The sequence below is a fragment of the Hemicordylus capensis genome, chromosome 5, assembly GCF_027244095.1.
Source record: "Hemicordylus capensis ecotype Gifberg chromosome 5, rHemCap1.1.pri, whole genome shotgun sequence".
NCBI classification, from domain to species: Eukaryota; Metazoa; Chordata; class Lepidosauria; order Squamata; family Cordylidae; genus Hemicordylus; species Hemicordylus capensis.
The window spans coordinates 199,323,520-199,340,666 of NC_069661.1; the positions used below are offsets into that span (position 1 = coordinate 199,323,520).

A 17,147-nucleotide genomic window follows, 5' to 3' on the forward strand; every position below is an offset into this window, starting at 1 on the left:
CATTCTGCATCTCTTACTAAAAGAAGAATGGGCAATCACCTTGGATTTGAAGGATGCCTATTTTCACATAGGGATTCGCGAGAATCACAGAAGGTTCCTTCGTTTCACAGTAGGCGATACAGCGTACCAGTACACAGTTTTGCCATTCGGGCTCTCAACAGCCCCGCGTGTGTTCACAAAGGTGATGGCAACAGTCGTAGCGTTCTTAAGAACAGAGGGCCTAAGGCTGTACCCTTACCTCGACGACTGGCTTATGGTGAGCGCAGACAGAGAAGGGTTACTTTCTCAGACACGATTGGTCTTGCAACTGCTTCAACAGTTGGGAATCAATGTGAATTGGAAGAAATCCAAATTAGACCCCCAAAGGCAAGTGAACTTTATAGGCTCGATACTGGATTTGGCGAAGAAGCGGGCTTTTCTGCCGGAGTCACGGTACGAACAGATAAGGGATTTAGTGCTTCTGTTCGAGAAGTTGCCACGTCAACCAGCGGAGGCCGTCCAGAGGCTTCTGGGGCTAATGGCATCCTGCAACTCTACTGTAGCTTACACCCGTCTAAATATGCGCGACCTTCAGTTGTGGTACCTCCACAAATTCCGTCCGAATGTGGACAACCAGAAAAAGATGTTACTCATCCCTGTCAGTGTCCTGAGGTCACTACGGTGGTGGATTCAACGAGACAATCTACTCTCAGGAAGGGAGTTCCGACCCTGGACACCATCCCTTTGGGTGACAACGGACGCCTCCCTATGGGGTTGGGGAGCACATTGTGGTCATTGTCAAGTACAGGGTCGGTGGACTCCACAGCAAAAACTGAAGCACATAAATTATCTGGAGCTTTTAGCGGTGTTTTTGGCGTTGAAGGCTTTCCGCCCCCAGTTGCAGGGAAGGGTTGTACAAGTGAACCTAGACAACACAACCGCCATAGCTTACCTCAACAAACAAGGTGGAACGGTGTCCCGAACCCTGTGTCATTTGAGCCAGCGTCTGTGGACCTGGTGTATTGCGAACTCCATACGCCCTATGGCGTTGCACATCAAAGGGGAGGACAATGTTCAGGCGGACATGCTGAGCAGATCGTTTCAGCTGAACCAGCAGCACGAATGGGAATTGAGCGAGTGTTACCTTCGGCCGCTGTTCAAGAAGTGGGGTACGCCTCAAATAGATTTGTTTGCCACTGCTGCGAACAAAAAATGTCAGAGTTATTGCTCTCGTGCAGGACATGGCAAACACTCACTGGGAGATGCGTTCCAGCTTCTCTGGAGGGAGGGCCTATATTACCTGTTCCCCCCACAACCGCTGGTCCCCAGGGTATTAGCGCAAATTCTCAGAGACGAGACGCAGGGGGTTCTGGTGGCTCCATGGTGGCCCAGACAACCGTGGTTCGCTCTTCTGCTGAAGCTGTCGAAGGGCCGGTATCACCAATTTCCCGTTTACCCGGACTTGCTAAGTCGAGAAAGGGGGATGATCTTACACCCACAACTACACACGCTGAAGCTGACAGCGTGGCTGATAGGTTAATGAAAAGGATCCTACTTAATAGTAGGAGGCTTTCAACTCGGCGTAATTACAATAGTAAATGGAAGAGATTTCGCAGCTATGCGGGAAGGAAAGGATTCTTCCCTAAACGGGCGACTATCATGCAGGTGTTGCTGTATATGACGACCTTGAAAATGTCCGGCTTGGCAAACTCGTCACTTCGGGTGCACCTGGCGGCTATATCTGCCGGGCATGGTGGCTGGGATGGAAAGACTGTGTTTTCACACCCCAAGATTAAGAAATTCCTAAAAGGGGTTAATAACATGTACCCACCTGTTCGGCGTCCCGTTCAGCAATGGAACTTAACTTTAGTTTTGAATGCATTGACGGAAGCACCGTTTGAACCTTTGGGGGCTGCGCCCTTGGGCATGCTGACTTTAAAGACTGTATTCTTAATAGCAATGACGTCAGCACGTAGGGTGGGCGAATTGGCTGCGATACGGGCTGATCGGCCCTACACCCAAATTTACCCAGGGAAAGTAGTGATGCGCCTGGATCCTAGGTTCAGGCCCAAAATAGTGTCGGAGTTTCATATCAATGAGGATATCGTGCTTCCCGTGTTCTTCCAAAGCCCACAGATGCAGTTGGAAATCAAGATGCATACGCTAGATGTAAGGCGTTCCTTGCTGTATTATCTGCACGCCACTAGGTCCATAAGGAGAACGAACAAGTTGTTTGTACTTTACCGTGGCAAGCCTAAGGGCTTATCAGTGACGCGTCAGCGGCTCGCGCAGTGGATTGTACGTGCCGTGCGGCTGGCATATAATGCTCAGGGTGTGACACCCCCAAGTTCTATTAAAGCGCATTCGACGAGGGCTTATGCAGCATCAGCAGCAAATTTGGCAGGTGTGCCACTGCCGGAGATCTGTAGGGCAGCCACATGGGCCTCATGTCATCCTTTTGTGAAGCATTATGCTTTGGACATACGGCAAGCGAAAGATGCAGAGTTTGGTCGGAGTATCCTGAAGAGGGTGCTGCCTTGATGACCCGCCGCCAAAGCGGGAAGCTGGCTAATCACCCATTCTTTATGAATGCAACGGATCACGATCCAGATAAACAGGTTGCTTACCTGTAACAGATGATCTGGAGGTGATCCGTTGTATTCATAATACCCACCCAGCCTCCCCGCAACATCAAGGCGGTGAAATTGAAGTTTCAAGAAGGATCGTCAGTATGCACGACGGTGTCTGGCGGTCTGCAGAAACTGAGGAAGACACGCCCCAACCGCCTATTAAAGTATGGACACGATCACGTGCAGGGCGGTTGGAGGCGTCGCGAGGAGCTAGTCAGTCGGTCCGCGAGGTCCCTGCGCAGGCGCAGAACCCCCATTCTTTATGAATACAATGGATCACTTCCAGATCATCTGTTACAGGTAAGCAACCTGTTTTGATCTTTACATTTTAAATAACATATACACAAGCTGAAATAAATACAAACCTACAAAGTGTGGGCCGAGGACTTCCAGATCAATATTGTTTAGGGCAGTGGCAGTCTGTGAACGCGCCACTGGGGGGTGGGGGGTGGGAGGCACCTTTAAGAGTAAATGCATTTGGTAGGGAAAAGCCCAAGAATTAAATTCAAAAATTTAACTGATGCTGAAGAAAGAGGTGGTCTTACCCTGCTGGATTTAAGGTTGTATTTTGATGCTGCTTGTTTGATGTGGTTAAAAGAATGGATAACATTAAGAAATCCCAGAATACTTGATCTGGAAGGATTTGATAGAAGGTTTGGATGGTATTCATATCTATGGTACGATAAAAGTAAAGTGCATAGAGACTTCTTAATCACTATGTAAGAAGGAGTCTAATGGCAGTGTGGGTAAAATACAAAAAATGGCTCGAATCTAAAACTCCATTTGTCAGCATCTGGCCACCTGGCAGGGAAGTTCACAGTATCAAACGGAGCTGCAGAAACAAGATACGGCTCGGAAACAGTTCTTCTTTATCAGGCTTGGCTTCAAGCTGTTGACACAAAAGTTGACAAACGTTGCTTTTCAGCAGTGAATAGAAAGCTGGTGACGTAATTTATAGTACAAGCCGAGAGCTCCCAGCTGGCAGGAATTCAAGGCTTATCAGCCCTCTGCAAGAGGCATTTATTCCTCCTGATAGTTTCAAGCTGAGTTCTGCGCCTTGTAATACGCCTCTGTTGTGGAGTCAGTGGAGGTTGCTTGCATAGCTCCTCTTCTGATTGGTCCATCACGGTTTCTGCTGTCTCAGGTTGTTGTGCCTGCTCTAAATCATCAGCTGGATCTGCCTCAGCCGTTTCTTGGAAACTGACATCAGGGCTCTGCCCCTCAGACACCCCGGCATCGGCTGGAAAGTTGACAGCTTCCCCTTTCTCCACGCTGTCTGAGATCGAGGGTGTGACATATTATGGATATCCCCGATTGACACTTTGGCACATAAAGAGATATATATGCAATCTGAATGGAGTACCTAATAGGGACTTGTTATGTTTTCAAGAGAGGGGCTGTAAATTAAAAAACCTAATCGAAGAACGGTGTTGAGATTCGAGAAGGAATTGTGTGAAAATGATGAAAAATTAGTCTCTAAGATGTATAAGTTGTTGCTTTTGGAGCAGACAAGAGATGAAGTGGTTAAAACGACTATGATAAAATGGGCTCAAGATGTGGGTCATAATATAGATATGGCAGCTTGGAAAAATTATGGAAAACTGATTTAAAGTTCACTGCATGTTATACTTTAAAATAAAATTATTATAAGATGATGTACAGGTGGTATTTGACACCGAAAAAATTAGCATTAATGTATAAAAATGTTCCAAACAAATGTTGGAAATGTGGACAATGTGAAGGAACTTTTTTTCATATGTGGTGGTCTTGCGGGAAGGCAAAGGCCTTTTGGGATATGATATAGTTGAAGAAAATTTTTTAAATGACATTTCCTAAGAGGCCAGAATCCTTCCTGCTAGGAATAACTCAAGGAGAGTTCTCCAGAAGAAACTTCTGGTATGCAACCACGGCGGCTAGAATAGTATATGCACAGAAATAGAAAGATCATAAAATGCCCTCAAAAGAAGACTGGTTGATAAAAATTTTGGAATACGCTGAGATGGCAAAACTTACAGCACTCATAAGGGATGAAAACTTGGAATGTTTCAAAGAAGATTGGGAGCCATTCTTATTTTACTTAAAGAACTATTTTTCCAATATGGACCTTTCAGCAGGGTTTGAAATTTAGTAACAACAGCAGGTTGGGTAGGGTAAAATCGAGTTTGCAATGTGGAGTATATGTGTTTTTGAATTATTATAGCAATGGTAGATTTGTATAGCCAATATGAACCGTGCAGATTGGTAAGCGGGAAGTCAACATTTACTTAATTAAATGTAATTGGATTGTTAAGATATTGTAAAAACCAATAAAATTTTAAAATGCAAAAAAAAAAAAAAAGAGTAAATGCATTTGGTGCTTACCTCCGCTCCCACCGCACCTGAACGCTGTTCTGCGAAGCAGCGTGCCGCCCAGCAGCCCCTGCGGCGGGGAATCGCCTCCACCACTCACCTGGCTTCCATGGAGCTGAGCCCCGGCCAGCGGTCAGGTGAGTGGCAGAGGCGATTCCCCACCACAGGGGCTGCTGGGCGGTATGCTGCTTCGCGGAACAGTGTTCAAGTGTGGTGGGAGCGGAGGTAAGCACTAAATGCATTTACTCTTAATGGTGCCTCCCGCCGCTTCCCCAGCGGTGTGTTCACAGACTGCCACTGGTTTAGAGACAGAACTGCAATTGTTTTCTGTGCTTGTGTCATGCTATACTCTGTATAATGTGAGTTGAAACATTCTGCTTTAGTACATAGTGTTAAACCAACATAAGAACAGCGCTGCTGGATCACATTCAAAGCCCATCTAGGCCAGCATCCTATTTCACACAGTGGCCCACCAGATGCCTCTGGAAAGTCCACAGGCAAGAGCTGAGGCATGCCCGCTCTCCTGTTTTTGCTCGCCTGCAACTGGTATATAGAGGCATCTTGCCTCTGAGGCTGGGGGCGGCCTATAGCCAGACTAGTAGACATTGATAGATCTGTCCTTCATTTTAATCAATTAGATTATCACAGATTGGAGTAATCATACTCCTTCCTTTTATGATATGGTGCTAAGCCTTAAAACAATTGCAAGTTGACTAACAGGATGTTGTTGAAAAAAATGTTTTTGATACTACGCAGTTTACATGCATGCATTCTTCTAGATGATGGTGACACAGGCGTTAGTTTTTCTTTCCAAGAAGTTGAAGAAAGATGCAAGCGAGAATATGAACTTTGGGTGGAACAGCAAAAAGAACTTGAATGTGAACAAATAAAGAAGCAGAAAGCTAAGAGGGACATGGAACAAATACAAAGCAAGGAGGAGGAGAAAAGAAGACAATTGCGTCAGGAGGAACTCATGGCTGAGCAGAAGAAGTTAGAAATGCTTCATGTGGTAATATTTTAATCTAGATTATGAAACATCTTAATACCGCTTTGTTTACTTGTGTAACATCATATTATGCAAAATACAAAGGTCATTCTCATGAGAGGGGAAAGGGAGGAATGGTCTACTTACCATTCTGGAGGCCGAGTGAACATAGCCTGGCCTCCAGATATCCCTCAATGCACCGTGCAAGGAGCCCAGCTCTGTGTCTGCTTGGGCTGCCTGTCTGGGCTACCTGGCAGGGCAGTGCTAGGACTAGCCTCAGTCCCAGCACTTCACATGAGCCACCCTACCCCTGTAGGGCTGCACCTGTGAACAGCCTTATAGTTTAATGATATATTCATAGACAAGTCATGTTGCTAAACTAGATGCAGCTTGAGCAGTGACTTAGATCTTCATTATATTCTTGTCGTTGTATTTCTTGCAAGCTTTTGTCAGCAGTAATCTGTCAGCAGTATGTTTCCAGTGTGTTACTAGTATATAGTTATGTTACTAGAATGTAGTCATGTTCTAGCAGCCAGCTTTATTGTGCAAAATAGAATCTTATTTAACTTTAGTACAGCACAGATTATCCAAGTCTCTGTACTGTTCAATTGTCCCCCCACCCCACCCTTTTGTTTATGGCAACAAAGTGCCAATATACAAAGTACTAGAATATTTGTATGGAGGCTCACCAGAGCTTTGTGATCACTTCCATTTTTGATGCTTTTCAAGAAAAGTTCTTCACCTCTTTCTTTGACATGCTCTCTTAGACATACTTATATTAACTTTTCAGTCTGTGAACATGCTGAAATAGAGAACTATCCTGCAGAAAGAGCAGTAGAATATTCTTGAAATTAGAGCTGCCCTGAGAGAGTAGCAATCCACTGTGCTCCTTGAACCTCTCCAAGCAACATCTTAGGATTCCACAAAGAATGCTGCTAGGTATATTACAACAATGGGAATGGGAAACAGTTCCCACCATCTCAAGGCAGTTGCTTCTAGCATTAGCATTTATCGTGAGATTCTTATCTGTTTGATGTGAATCCTCTGAGCCAACATGGGAGCAGCTTTAGCAACGACTATTTAGTGAAGGGAACCAGTCTTCACTCTTCTTTATTTTGAGTGAAGGGACAGAATCCCTTTACTGAAGTAGATGAGACTCTCTTATTAGTGCAAGTGATATGTGGGTGCATGCGAACATACATAGATGTTTGCATTGAGGTGACTGTCCATTTGAGGATAAAATTAAATTAACTTGAATGAGTCTTTAGAAGCAGCCTGGAAAGAAATTAAAACGGGGGCAAAATCACCAATGCACGGCGAGGTTTCCCCCACCCCCAAAGAACCCAGACTGCCATGCTCAGAGGCCGCGCCTGGCATCCCATCCACACCCCCGTGCGACTCCATTTTTGAAAAGCTTCAAACAGCACAGGGCTCCCAGCCTGGCCAGGAACATGTCTCTCTACCTTTGCAAGCAGGGAGAGGCACTTCCGAACATGCTCCAAGTGCGGCGCTGGCCGAAGTTTACTTGCAAATGTGGTGTATGGCCCTGTTTGCTAACATGGCCACCCTGCTGTGCCTGACGTCAGATGCAGGGCGTGTGGCTTGGGTGGCAGGGGTTGCTGGCATCAGGCAGGACAGGGGCCACCAGTGTTTTTGCTCCACCACTGAATTGAAATAAGTACATTTTATCCCATCCCTTAAACACAATCCAGTCAATTCATTTCAATGGGAGGCAGTTAAGCACTTGCATAAACCTCACATTAAAACAATGAGATTGAAAAGTACATCACTCTAGCAAGACTGCATAATGTATTGGCATACTAGAGTTACAGCTGTAACCCAATAATACAAAGGAGAGTCAGTGAATAAGGTGAATTTAAATTTATTCATAGATGTACATACCCGTTTTGTACACATTACAACATCCCCTCACTACTGCATGTCTGAACATGTAGTATTCATAGTTCGGGATGTCCTCAAACAGTGGTTTGATGCACAGTCTGAGCACTTGCAGGGAAATTCAAAATGGGACTTTAAGAAAAAGGAAAGCAGGTGCTTTCCTGCCCTCCACCACCCCTTCCAGTTTCCTGCAGGGATGGAGTGCATTCCAAAATGCTTCAGGTGCCGTCAGCATGCACATGGTGCTCACACATGCACGGGCGCCATGTGTGTGCTGATGGCACGCAGGGCTTTTGGGGATATGCACCAGGGACGTAGCAAGGTTGGAGTGAACCCAGAGACAAGATTTTAAAATGCCCCCCCCCCCCGAATCTCAGCTCATGAAGTAAAGAAATCTTAAATGAGGCTGAATAGTGGTAACAAAAAGCATATATATATATATATACACACACACACACACACACACACCTATGTGCCCTATTTTTTTTTAAAGGTTTTGTAAATTGTGGACGATGCAAGTCATTTAATGGTAGTAGAGAAAGACATGCTGTTCTGGTAGCTCCAGGTCTTAACACTCACATCAATTTCAGAGGATGAATACAACTGAAGGAAGCCTGGGCAGGTGCACGGCTGGGGGAGTCAGTCATGTGACTTGCCTCTGGCAGTGGGCCCCCAGACAACTGTCTCCCCTTGCCCTATTATAGTTACGCCCCTGACCCCCACAGGAAGCTGGAAGGGGCAGCAGAGGTAAGCACCTGCTCTCCTTTTCCTTGAAGTCCCATTTTGAATTTCCCTGCAAGTGCTCATACCGTGTTTTGAACCACAGTTCGAGCACATTTCTACTCATAGTTTCCATATATAATTGGCAATATTGTCACACTGTCAGTTTTCCAAATGGCAACCCCCTATGTCATATTGTACCACAGTTGAAGAGCAAAGTGTCATTTGAAGTTTACTATCAGAAGGAGTTAAACCAAGTGAAATTCATTGTAGGATGTGTGTGTATGGGGAAAGTTGTATAACATCAATAAAATGTATACAAGTGGTGTCAGCTGTTCAGAAATGGTCACATAAGTGAAGATGCACTAGGGGCATATGATACAGATGTTCAAAATGCTGTTCATTATTTCCTACACTTTTTACCAAAATGGTTTTTCTCTGATGGAATCAAAAAGCTTGTCAGTTGCTGGAATAAATGGTTCAAGATAGGAGGTGGTTACACTGAAAAATGGTGTGTGTTCATGTCTGTGGAATGAATATTTTTGAGGCTATACTTAAATTCACTGATTTATTGACTCTCCCTCAACAATTGTTAACTTGTTAACAACAGGTTAAACCCCAACAATAATTATTGAAGTATGTTAAATTGATAGTAGTGAGGTTCTTTATTTTTCATAGCAACAACAAGCTATGTTGGAAGAGGAACGACTGAAAGAAGAGGAGGCTTGGAATGAACAACTGAGACAGCACAAGGTAATTTGCATATAAGAATATTGACAAGAACTTACCTTTAATGTGACATGCTGGCACTACAATTGATGCCTGAGCAAATAATGCAATCTATGTAACACAGATGCGATGGTTGGAGCATAGGAGCAGCCTTTGGGATCATGCACTTCCTCCTCCTTTTTCTCTGGCTTCCCTGATCCAAAGAAGCAGTCCAAAGCAGGGAAGAGGCAGAAAAGAGTTACAGTAATGTGACCAGCTTAGCAGCATGGCTTTTTGTGTCTTTAGGTACAGCTTCTGGGAAAGTTGAGACCAAGCCAGACAGGAAGGCCGTTCACATCAAAAACGCTGGCAAGGGGGAGGGCTGGTGGGGAGGCAGACTCCTCCCTGTATGTGATCAAAATTAGTTTGAAGGCTCTGCTGCTTGCACGGCACACAAGCCATGCCGCAGCGAGCAATAGAGCAGGATGCCGGAGGAGGAACTCCTGTATCCCTCAATGCACTGCGCCAGGAGCACGGTTCAGTGAGGGATTTTTTCTCAGCTGGGCGCTCTTGCCACCCAACTCTGGGTGTGCTTGGGCTGCTGCCCACACACACACACATGACACACACTCATGCCCTTCTACCTAGGTAATAGCCTGAGGTAAAACCTGGGGCTACCTGGTGGAGCAGCGCCAGGACTGGCCTCGATTCTGGCACTTCACACGAGCAGCCGTCTGCCCTGGTAGGGCTGTACAAGCCTGGGTATGGCTGCTCGTGTGAATAGCCTTCAGGTGTAGCTGGTTCTTGTTTTCATGACTACCTCTTTGCACAAATATACGAGAGTAGCCTTGCGAGTGACAGTAACCTCTTCAGCTAACCCTGCCTTTGAAGAATTCACTAGTTAAATGAAATGCGTTTTGCACACCAATTATTTATAAATATGCAACTATTAATGTGTTTTGTGTGTGTTCACCTGTAAGAGATGAATCGAATATTTCCTACACACAAAAATCCATCAAAAATTTCCTTTCTTGTTTTGGTTCAGGAATTGATTAAAAACCTACACGTTCAAATAGAAGAAGAAAAAAAGGCCTTTGAGGAACAAAAAGCAAAGGAAAGGCAGCAATTGGCAGAGCAGCATAATATGGCAGCTGTAAAAATCCAAACCAGATTTCGAGGATTCGTAGTGTACAAAAAATATGCTCCTATCCTGAGAGAATGGAGAGCAGAATTGAAAAGGAAAAGAGAAATGCAAGGAAGCATGGAAAGGGAACAGAAAGAAAAGGAGGAAAGACTGAAGAGGAGGGCTCTAGAGAAGAAGCAACAAGGGGAGGGGGAAAGACAGAAGCAAGAAGAAAAAGAAAGGCAAGAACTTGCAGAAAAGAAGAGGAGGCATGAGGAATATGAAAAGAAGAAAGAAATAATAAGACTTCAGCGAGAAGAACAACAAATGTTGGAAACACTGAAAAGAGAAAAAGACCAATTGAAATTTGTGGTAGCCAGTAAAATGGAGCCTGAAAATAAGGAAAAAGAAACAACATTGGCAAAAGATCAAGAAATAGAAAAGGTAGAAGAACATGAGGAAAATAAAACTGCCCAAATACAAAGTGGAGTGAGCTCTGAAAATGCAAATAATTTAGAAATGATAAAGAAGGAAGAACAAGATAGTACAATTGGAAAACCAAAAATGATTTTGGAAAAGGAGCAGACGAAATTGTTAGAGGAAATAAGGTATGAGGAAAATAAACAAGATGAAAAACATTATGGCATGAAACATGAGAAACTATGGCATAATAATGGAAGCACAGAAGGCAGAGAATTGGGAAAAGTGATACCTAATAAAATATCAGTAGAAAATAAAGTACCATACGTAGAAGACAATTGTTCAACCATTGTAGAATTTCAAAGAAGTAGTGACACAAGTGCTCTCAATACTGAAACTACTGCAGTAGTTAATTGGGAAAGCAGCACACTTAGCAATCACATTAGTATGGATGCTCAGTTAGATTCTGGAGACACTGGACAAACGGATAAATTGAATGCACTTGAACAAATTAAAAAAGAACTTGCTCTAAAAGAAATGCATGAGGAAGCCACTGATCATTGGGCCAAAGGTGAGAACTTGGTTCCATGTTTGGAGCAATCACTAATGCTTTCTGATTCTGTTGAAGAGAAGAGATTGGCATGGATGAAAACTTGTAAATCTTGGTCTAGAATTTATAGGGAAAATCAGAGAAAGAAGGTACTTGAAAAAAGCAGGACACGAAAAGTCTCAGCTAGTATGATGCCCCCACTAAGTGCTGTCATGATCATCCAGGCCGACCCTTGGAATTCTCTGCAACAGGTAAGTAAATGCCGACATTTTATAACTGCTATCTATAAGTCCTGTCAGTGGTTGTTATGTGTGCTGGACTTTTTAAAAGCTCATCTGAACACTGACTTAACATTTCTGTCCCTGGAACAAATAGGGCATTAACTTCAAGTCAAAATCTCTTTGATAAATTACTGACCTTTATAGAAAAACTTACTATATTCATTATTCCTGTTGGAATAATGTAAGGTTGTTCTCAAAGCCTGCCCTACTTGGGTAGGACAGGGCTAGCCCAGGTCGCTGCCCTGTTCACTGCAGCACTGATCATGTGGGCACACCTGCAACAAGCCCAAAAGTAGCTCAGATCATGTCGGGGAAGACAGGCTCCTGCCTTCCCTCCAGCCCTCCCCACTTTGTCATAAGAACAACCTCTTTTTAAACCAAGTTGAAACTCATGCTCCACTGTAACAGCTAGATGCCTTAGTTCTATTGATGTAGGATCCCCTTGCAGAAATATTCAATAGTCAGACATAAGGAAGGAGTGTACCTGATCCCAAGTCTCCAAAAAGATGTACACCTTTACATAGACTGTATGTTGGTGGAAGGGAAAGAGGACACTATGTTGAACATTCATATGACAAGTATGCAGGATACCCAGGTACAGATCTGCACACAGATACAGTTATTCAAACATTATGTTAAATACAGGTACAGCAGTACAATTCCTATCTGTACCATACATTTGTGGTGCCTGTATCCTGGTTCATGTTTAAAATGAACATGGGTACATTCATTATAAACACATATACGAGTGTACAGACATCTATACACATGTACAGCCTGGTGTCTGAATAGGGCTTTACTCTCACGTACAAGAGTTGACACAAGCCATGTTGCTGAATTAAAGAGGTGAGATGAGAAAACCATTGGAGTTAATGGTTTTTCTGCCACAGGTATGACTTTGTATTTTCCCCGCCTTATTCTTGGACAGCTAGAGACAGGATATTGGGTGATATGGAATGGCAATTCTTATGTTATGAATATAATTTCAACACTGTAAGATTATTATTTTTTCTTATGGCATACATGCAGGTTACTACAGTTAACTTTCAAGATTTGCCTGGTTGCAGCCTCTCCACATTGTCACAGTGTTCAAAACTTCAGTTCTTGAGTCTTAGGCGCTGTGGATTACTCACTTTGGAAGGGCTCAGCAGCTGCAAAGATCTAAAGTACATTAATGTAGAGGTATCAATTTTTTTGTTTTGAAGTCAGAACTATTTTTAAAACTGGGTTTAACACATCCTGTCTTAACTACAATGTTTTAGCTGTGGGTCTAATGTAGCATGTGTGGATTATACAGGAGAACCTTGTTAATAGTGGAACTTTGTTAATTTGCATATCCGCGGTCAGTTAACAGAAATCCAACCTTGGTGTGGGTGGGGGGGGGGCATGTAAAAAAGTGTTTAGAGCCAAATATCCATGGTTCAGGATGGCTGAAAATTACCTCGGAGGTCATTTCTGACCTCCATTTTGACAAAGGGAGCCTTTTTATGGCTCATTTTAAAAAGTGGGCAAAAAAATAGGTGATTTCTGGCTGATCTTGGCCAATTTGCAACTCCTGGGGAGCATTTATGGACTGCTGGGACCCGTGGAGCACATTAGGCAGCCCCTCCCCCGCACACATTTCTAGGGCCTTTTAGCCCCCCCCCTTAAAAAACAGAGGGGGGAAATGGTGATTTGTGGTCAAATTTTGGCTGATCTTTTACTTCTGGGGGAAATTCCTGGACTGCTGGGGACCCATAGAGCACATTAGGCCACCTCTCTGCATTTCTAGGGCCTTTTAACCCCATTTTAAAAAGGGAAATATAAAAATAAAATGGTGATTTTCCTCTCCTGCAGCCTAACCCCCGTGATCCCTTTGCACCAATAACTCAGTATTGATGGTTTCCATATCCATGGTAGTAGCAGAGAACAGAAACTCTTAGATATGGAGGTTCTCCTGTATAAACATTTGCAAGAGTTTTAAAAAACCTGTCAGAGACAACCGTGAGCATCTATGATGATCCCTAAATTGTCGTTGAAAATTGAAAATGTTTGAGCTATCATTTTTGGCATTTAGATTGAGAATAAAGATCACAAAGTCCCAGTTCAGAAGCAACAATGGCATAAAGCTTTTGAAATTGGGCATGGGCCTCCCCACTTTCTGGAATTGGTGTTACGTTCTGGGACTGTGCTGCTAATCTTGGTTAAAATCTGCTTAGATGTGTTTCTAAATGCACTTTGAGGAGCTGTCATCCTGGCTGTTTTCCTCTCAGCCAGCCTCTTTTCTGGTCCTTGAACTGCATTGGAAGAAAAGGTACCAGAAGACATTGCAAGGGCATAGCAGCAGGTTGGGGTTGGGTTCGAAAGCCCCTCCCATCTACCAGTTCTCATCTGCAAATGCCCATTTCTGCATTAGCCTGACCAGGGAAGCACAGAGTTGGGAACTTCTGTTTGCCTCATCATGTGTAGTTCTGGCCTCAGGCCTACTGCTCTTTAGGAGTAACGTAGCTGCACTGTCAACCCTGAGATTAACCGGCAATCATCCACAAATGAATAGGAAATAATTTTAGTGAATAACAGTTAGGCCGGTTTCACATATCACGCCATGCTGGCAGTTTGGCTGAGCTACCAAAGCCCTAAGTGCATACACGAGGACTTGTCACATGTGGGCATGTCATACAAGCCCACAAATCTTGGCGTATTCTACTCTACCTGCAATATGGAATTGGACATCTGTGACTTAGATTTGAAGAGGGGTGTATGTCAAGTTCTGTACCGCAAGTAGGGCAGAATCTGCTGAAATTGGTGGTTTTGTACATCACACAGTCTCAGCATATCCTTCCCAAGACCAGAAGTAGGGCTTGCATGTATGCTTGGGTCTCTGGTGGTTTAGCCAAACCACCGGCTCAATGTCACATGTGAACCCAGCCTCAATTTCCATAACCCAGTTGTTCTGTTTCTTTATTTTTACTGTTTTGATCATACCAGTACAAGCGAACATCAGTATAACTTCGCCACAGAAGACTCATTGTAGATAAGACTGAAATACTTTCCCCCCCCTCCTCCACTGACTGCAGTTTTGTTCTATGATCTGAGTGTTTCAAAGCTATGAAACAGAAATTAGCAGTCTGCGGAAATGGGTAAATTCCAATCTCTTGTGGTCTAAGCAGATCAGATGCCAGAAGAGTCTTACCAACCACTCAGAAAGTGATCTTTGACGTATATAACAGGCCAAAGTTATTCAGAAGTACTCACTGGTTTAGAGTGTCCCCAATAGCACAGCAAAGTAGAAGTGAAATGTGATATATTTAGCCATCAGCTAACTTTCACCAAACAATATGTATATTCAACTATATTTATATATTTCCAACTTCAGATTGTTGGTTGTAATCCTAAATATATTTTCATCCATGTTTAATGGGAGAAGGATGTTCAGCAACACCATCATTCTCTTCTAAATGAAATATGTGTTAATATTTCTACATAAAGTAGAAATATCTATCAAAATATAAAACCCATAAAAATATAAAAAGGTATTTATCCTTCTTGTAATAGACTTTGTATGAGTTTTATTGAGAACCAGAGTTTAAAATATTTTTAGTCAGTCTGAAAATTTAAAGAAAAATGTCTACTCCCCCCCCCACCTCTTTATTACAGGAAAACAATATTCAGGTGATTAACTGTGAGAATCTAGAGAATCTCTGCATTCTGATTCTGAACAACAATAATATTTCATCACTTCATGGATTATATGGCTGCAATAATCTCTGGAATCTTGAACTTTCCCACAATAAACTTACTCGAATTGGTAAGGAACTAACTATTTTTAATGTTGGAATTGTGGAACAGGAGAAGGCAATAATATGACTGGGGATGATAGGAGCTGTAGTTCAAGAACAGCTGGATTGCCAAAACTTGCTTTCCCCTGGTGTAATGCTACTGTCATTAGTATATTAATAACCATGTTTAATAAAGATTTTCTGTGTTGTTAAAATTTACCCCTGCTCCTCCTCTTTAAGTGGTTGGGACCTGTGACATCTTCACTCCTCTTTTCTCTTTCTATATATAGTCATTTTGATTGGGTGTTGAAAGCACTGTAAAATAATTATACATGGCCCTTGTACTTAGCCATCCCCCCCCCCCAACTCACACGATTAAAAATATATAAATTAAACTAGTAAAATAGTTATTGTTGTTACGGGGACAGAGGAAAGGCCATATATTTCAGGTACTCCAGAGGAAGCAGGCAAGGATTCTGCTATTTAGTGTTGAGGCGGTGGAGTGCAAAATGCCACCTGTACCGCCACCACCTCCTCCTCCTCTCTGTACACCACTGCAGCAAACAAAATGCTCCATCCTCCTCTTGTGTTCACTGTATTTGAAATGGAAGAGGATGAAGCAGAAGAGGACATGAAGAGAAGGCTAAAGAGACACTTTAGTCCTCTCCTAATCTATTCTATTCCTCTTCAGCTGCAGTGAGTGTGGAAGGAGTACTGAGTGTGTGCTGTGGCACTAAAGAGGAGTAGAGTTGGGGACAGTGAGGGTGAAGAGTAGAGTAGGGCCACAGTGAAATGACTGTGGACCCCAATAATCCACTGCCTGAAGCAGTTGCCTCATTTTGGGCCCGGTCCGACTGAAAATGGAAGCTGCTCTTATCTACATAGCCCCACCCATTAGGTTTTTGCTCATGTAAGAGTTTGAAAAAGACACAGTGCCTAGGAACGTGTACATGCAAGTTTGTGTTTACTAAACTGTGTTTGCATGTAATTTACATCACCGTAAATTAGGGATGTGTGAATCGATTTGGGTACAAATCGATTTGTACCCAAATCTAGATGATTTGGGTGATTTGTAGAGGTGTGCACGGAACTGCGGAGCAGCAGTCCGGCACTGCGGTGGGAGGTTCTAACAAAGTACGGGGGGGGCTTTACTTACCCCCCAAAGAACGTCACCGTATTCTTTTGATTAAGCGGGCGGCATACCTCCCTGCCGCCCGCTTCATTCCCCCTCTGGCGCGGCTCTGTCTGTCTCCTTTAAATTCTTCATCGGGCGGCAGGGTATCTTCCAGTCCCTGCCGCCCGGCTCTTCAATGTCCCCGATCGGCTGGCGGCCGCCCGCCCCCTGTGCAGCCTCAAGACCCCTGCCGCCCCTTCCCTTCCCATTTCAAGGGGTCGGCAGGAGAACTCCCCTGCCGACCCCGTCCCCTTCCCCGGCTGCACTGCAAATGGCTTCTAGGAAGCCTTTTGTGCGCCTGCGCAAAAGGCTTCCTAGAAGCCATTTGCAGTGCAGCCGGGGAAGGGGACGGGGTCGGCAGGGGAGTTCTCCTGCCGACCCCTTGAAATGGGAAGGGAAGGGGCGGCAGGGGTCTTGAGGCTGCACAGGGGGCGGGCGGCCGCCAGCCGATCGGGGACATTGAAGAGCCGGGCGGCAGGGACTGGAAGATACCCTGCCGCCCGATGAAGAATTTAAAGGAGACAGACAGAGCCGCGCCAGAGGGGGAATGAAGCGGGTGGCAGGGAGGTAT

The 17,147-nt window shown here is 44.1% G+C and overlaps 1 protein-coding gene across 13 annotated transcripts in view; it reads left to right on the top strand.

Annotated features, from left to right (window-relative positions):
• Positions 1-17,147, top strand: part of LRRIQ1 (leucine rich repeats and IQ motif containing 1) — a 235,134-nt gene that overhangs the window by 81,121 nt on the left and 136,866 nt on the right. For all 13 annotated transcript variants that reach the window (XR_008308467.1, XM_053255309.1, XM_053255314.1 and 10 more), the window contains 5 exons: positions 5,738-5,967; positions 9,241-9,315; positions 10,316-11,614; positions 12,674-12,826; positions 15,281-15,431. Coding sequence is in view for 12 of the 13 variants with exons in the window: in XM_053255309.1 (XP_053111284.1) it covers positions 5,738-5,967; positions 9,241-9,315; positions 10,316-11,614; positions 12,674-12,826; positions 15,281-15,431 (1,908 nt within the window). In the remaining variant the exon portion in view is untranslated. The remainder of the gene's footprint in view (positions 1-5,737; positions 5,968-9,240; positions 9,316-10,315; positions 11,615-12,673; positions 12,827-15,280; positions 15,432-17,147) is intronic.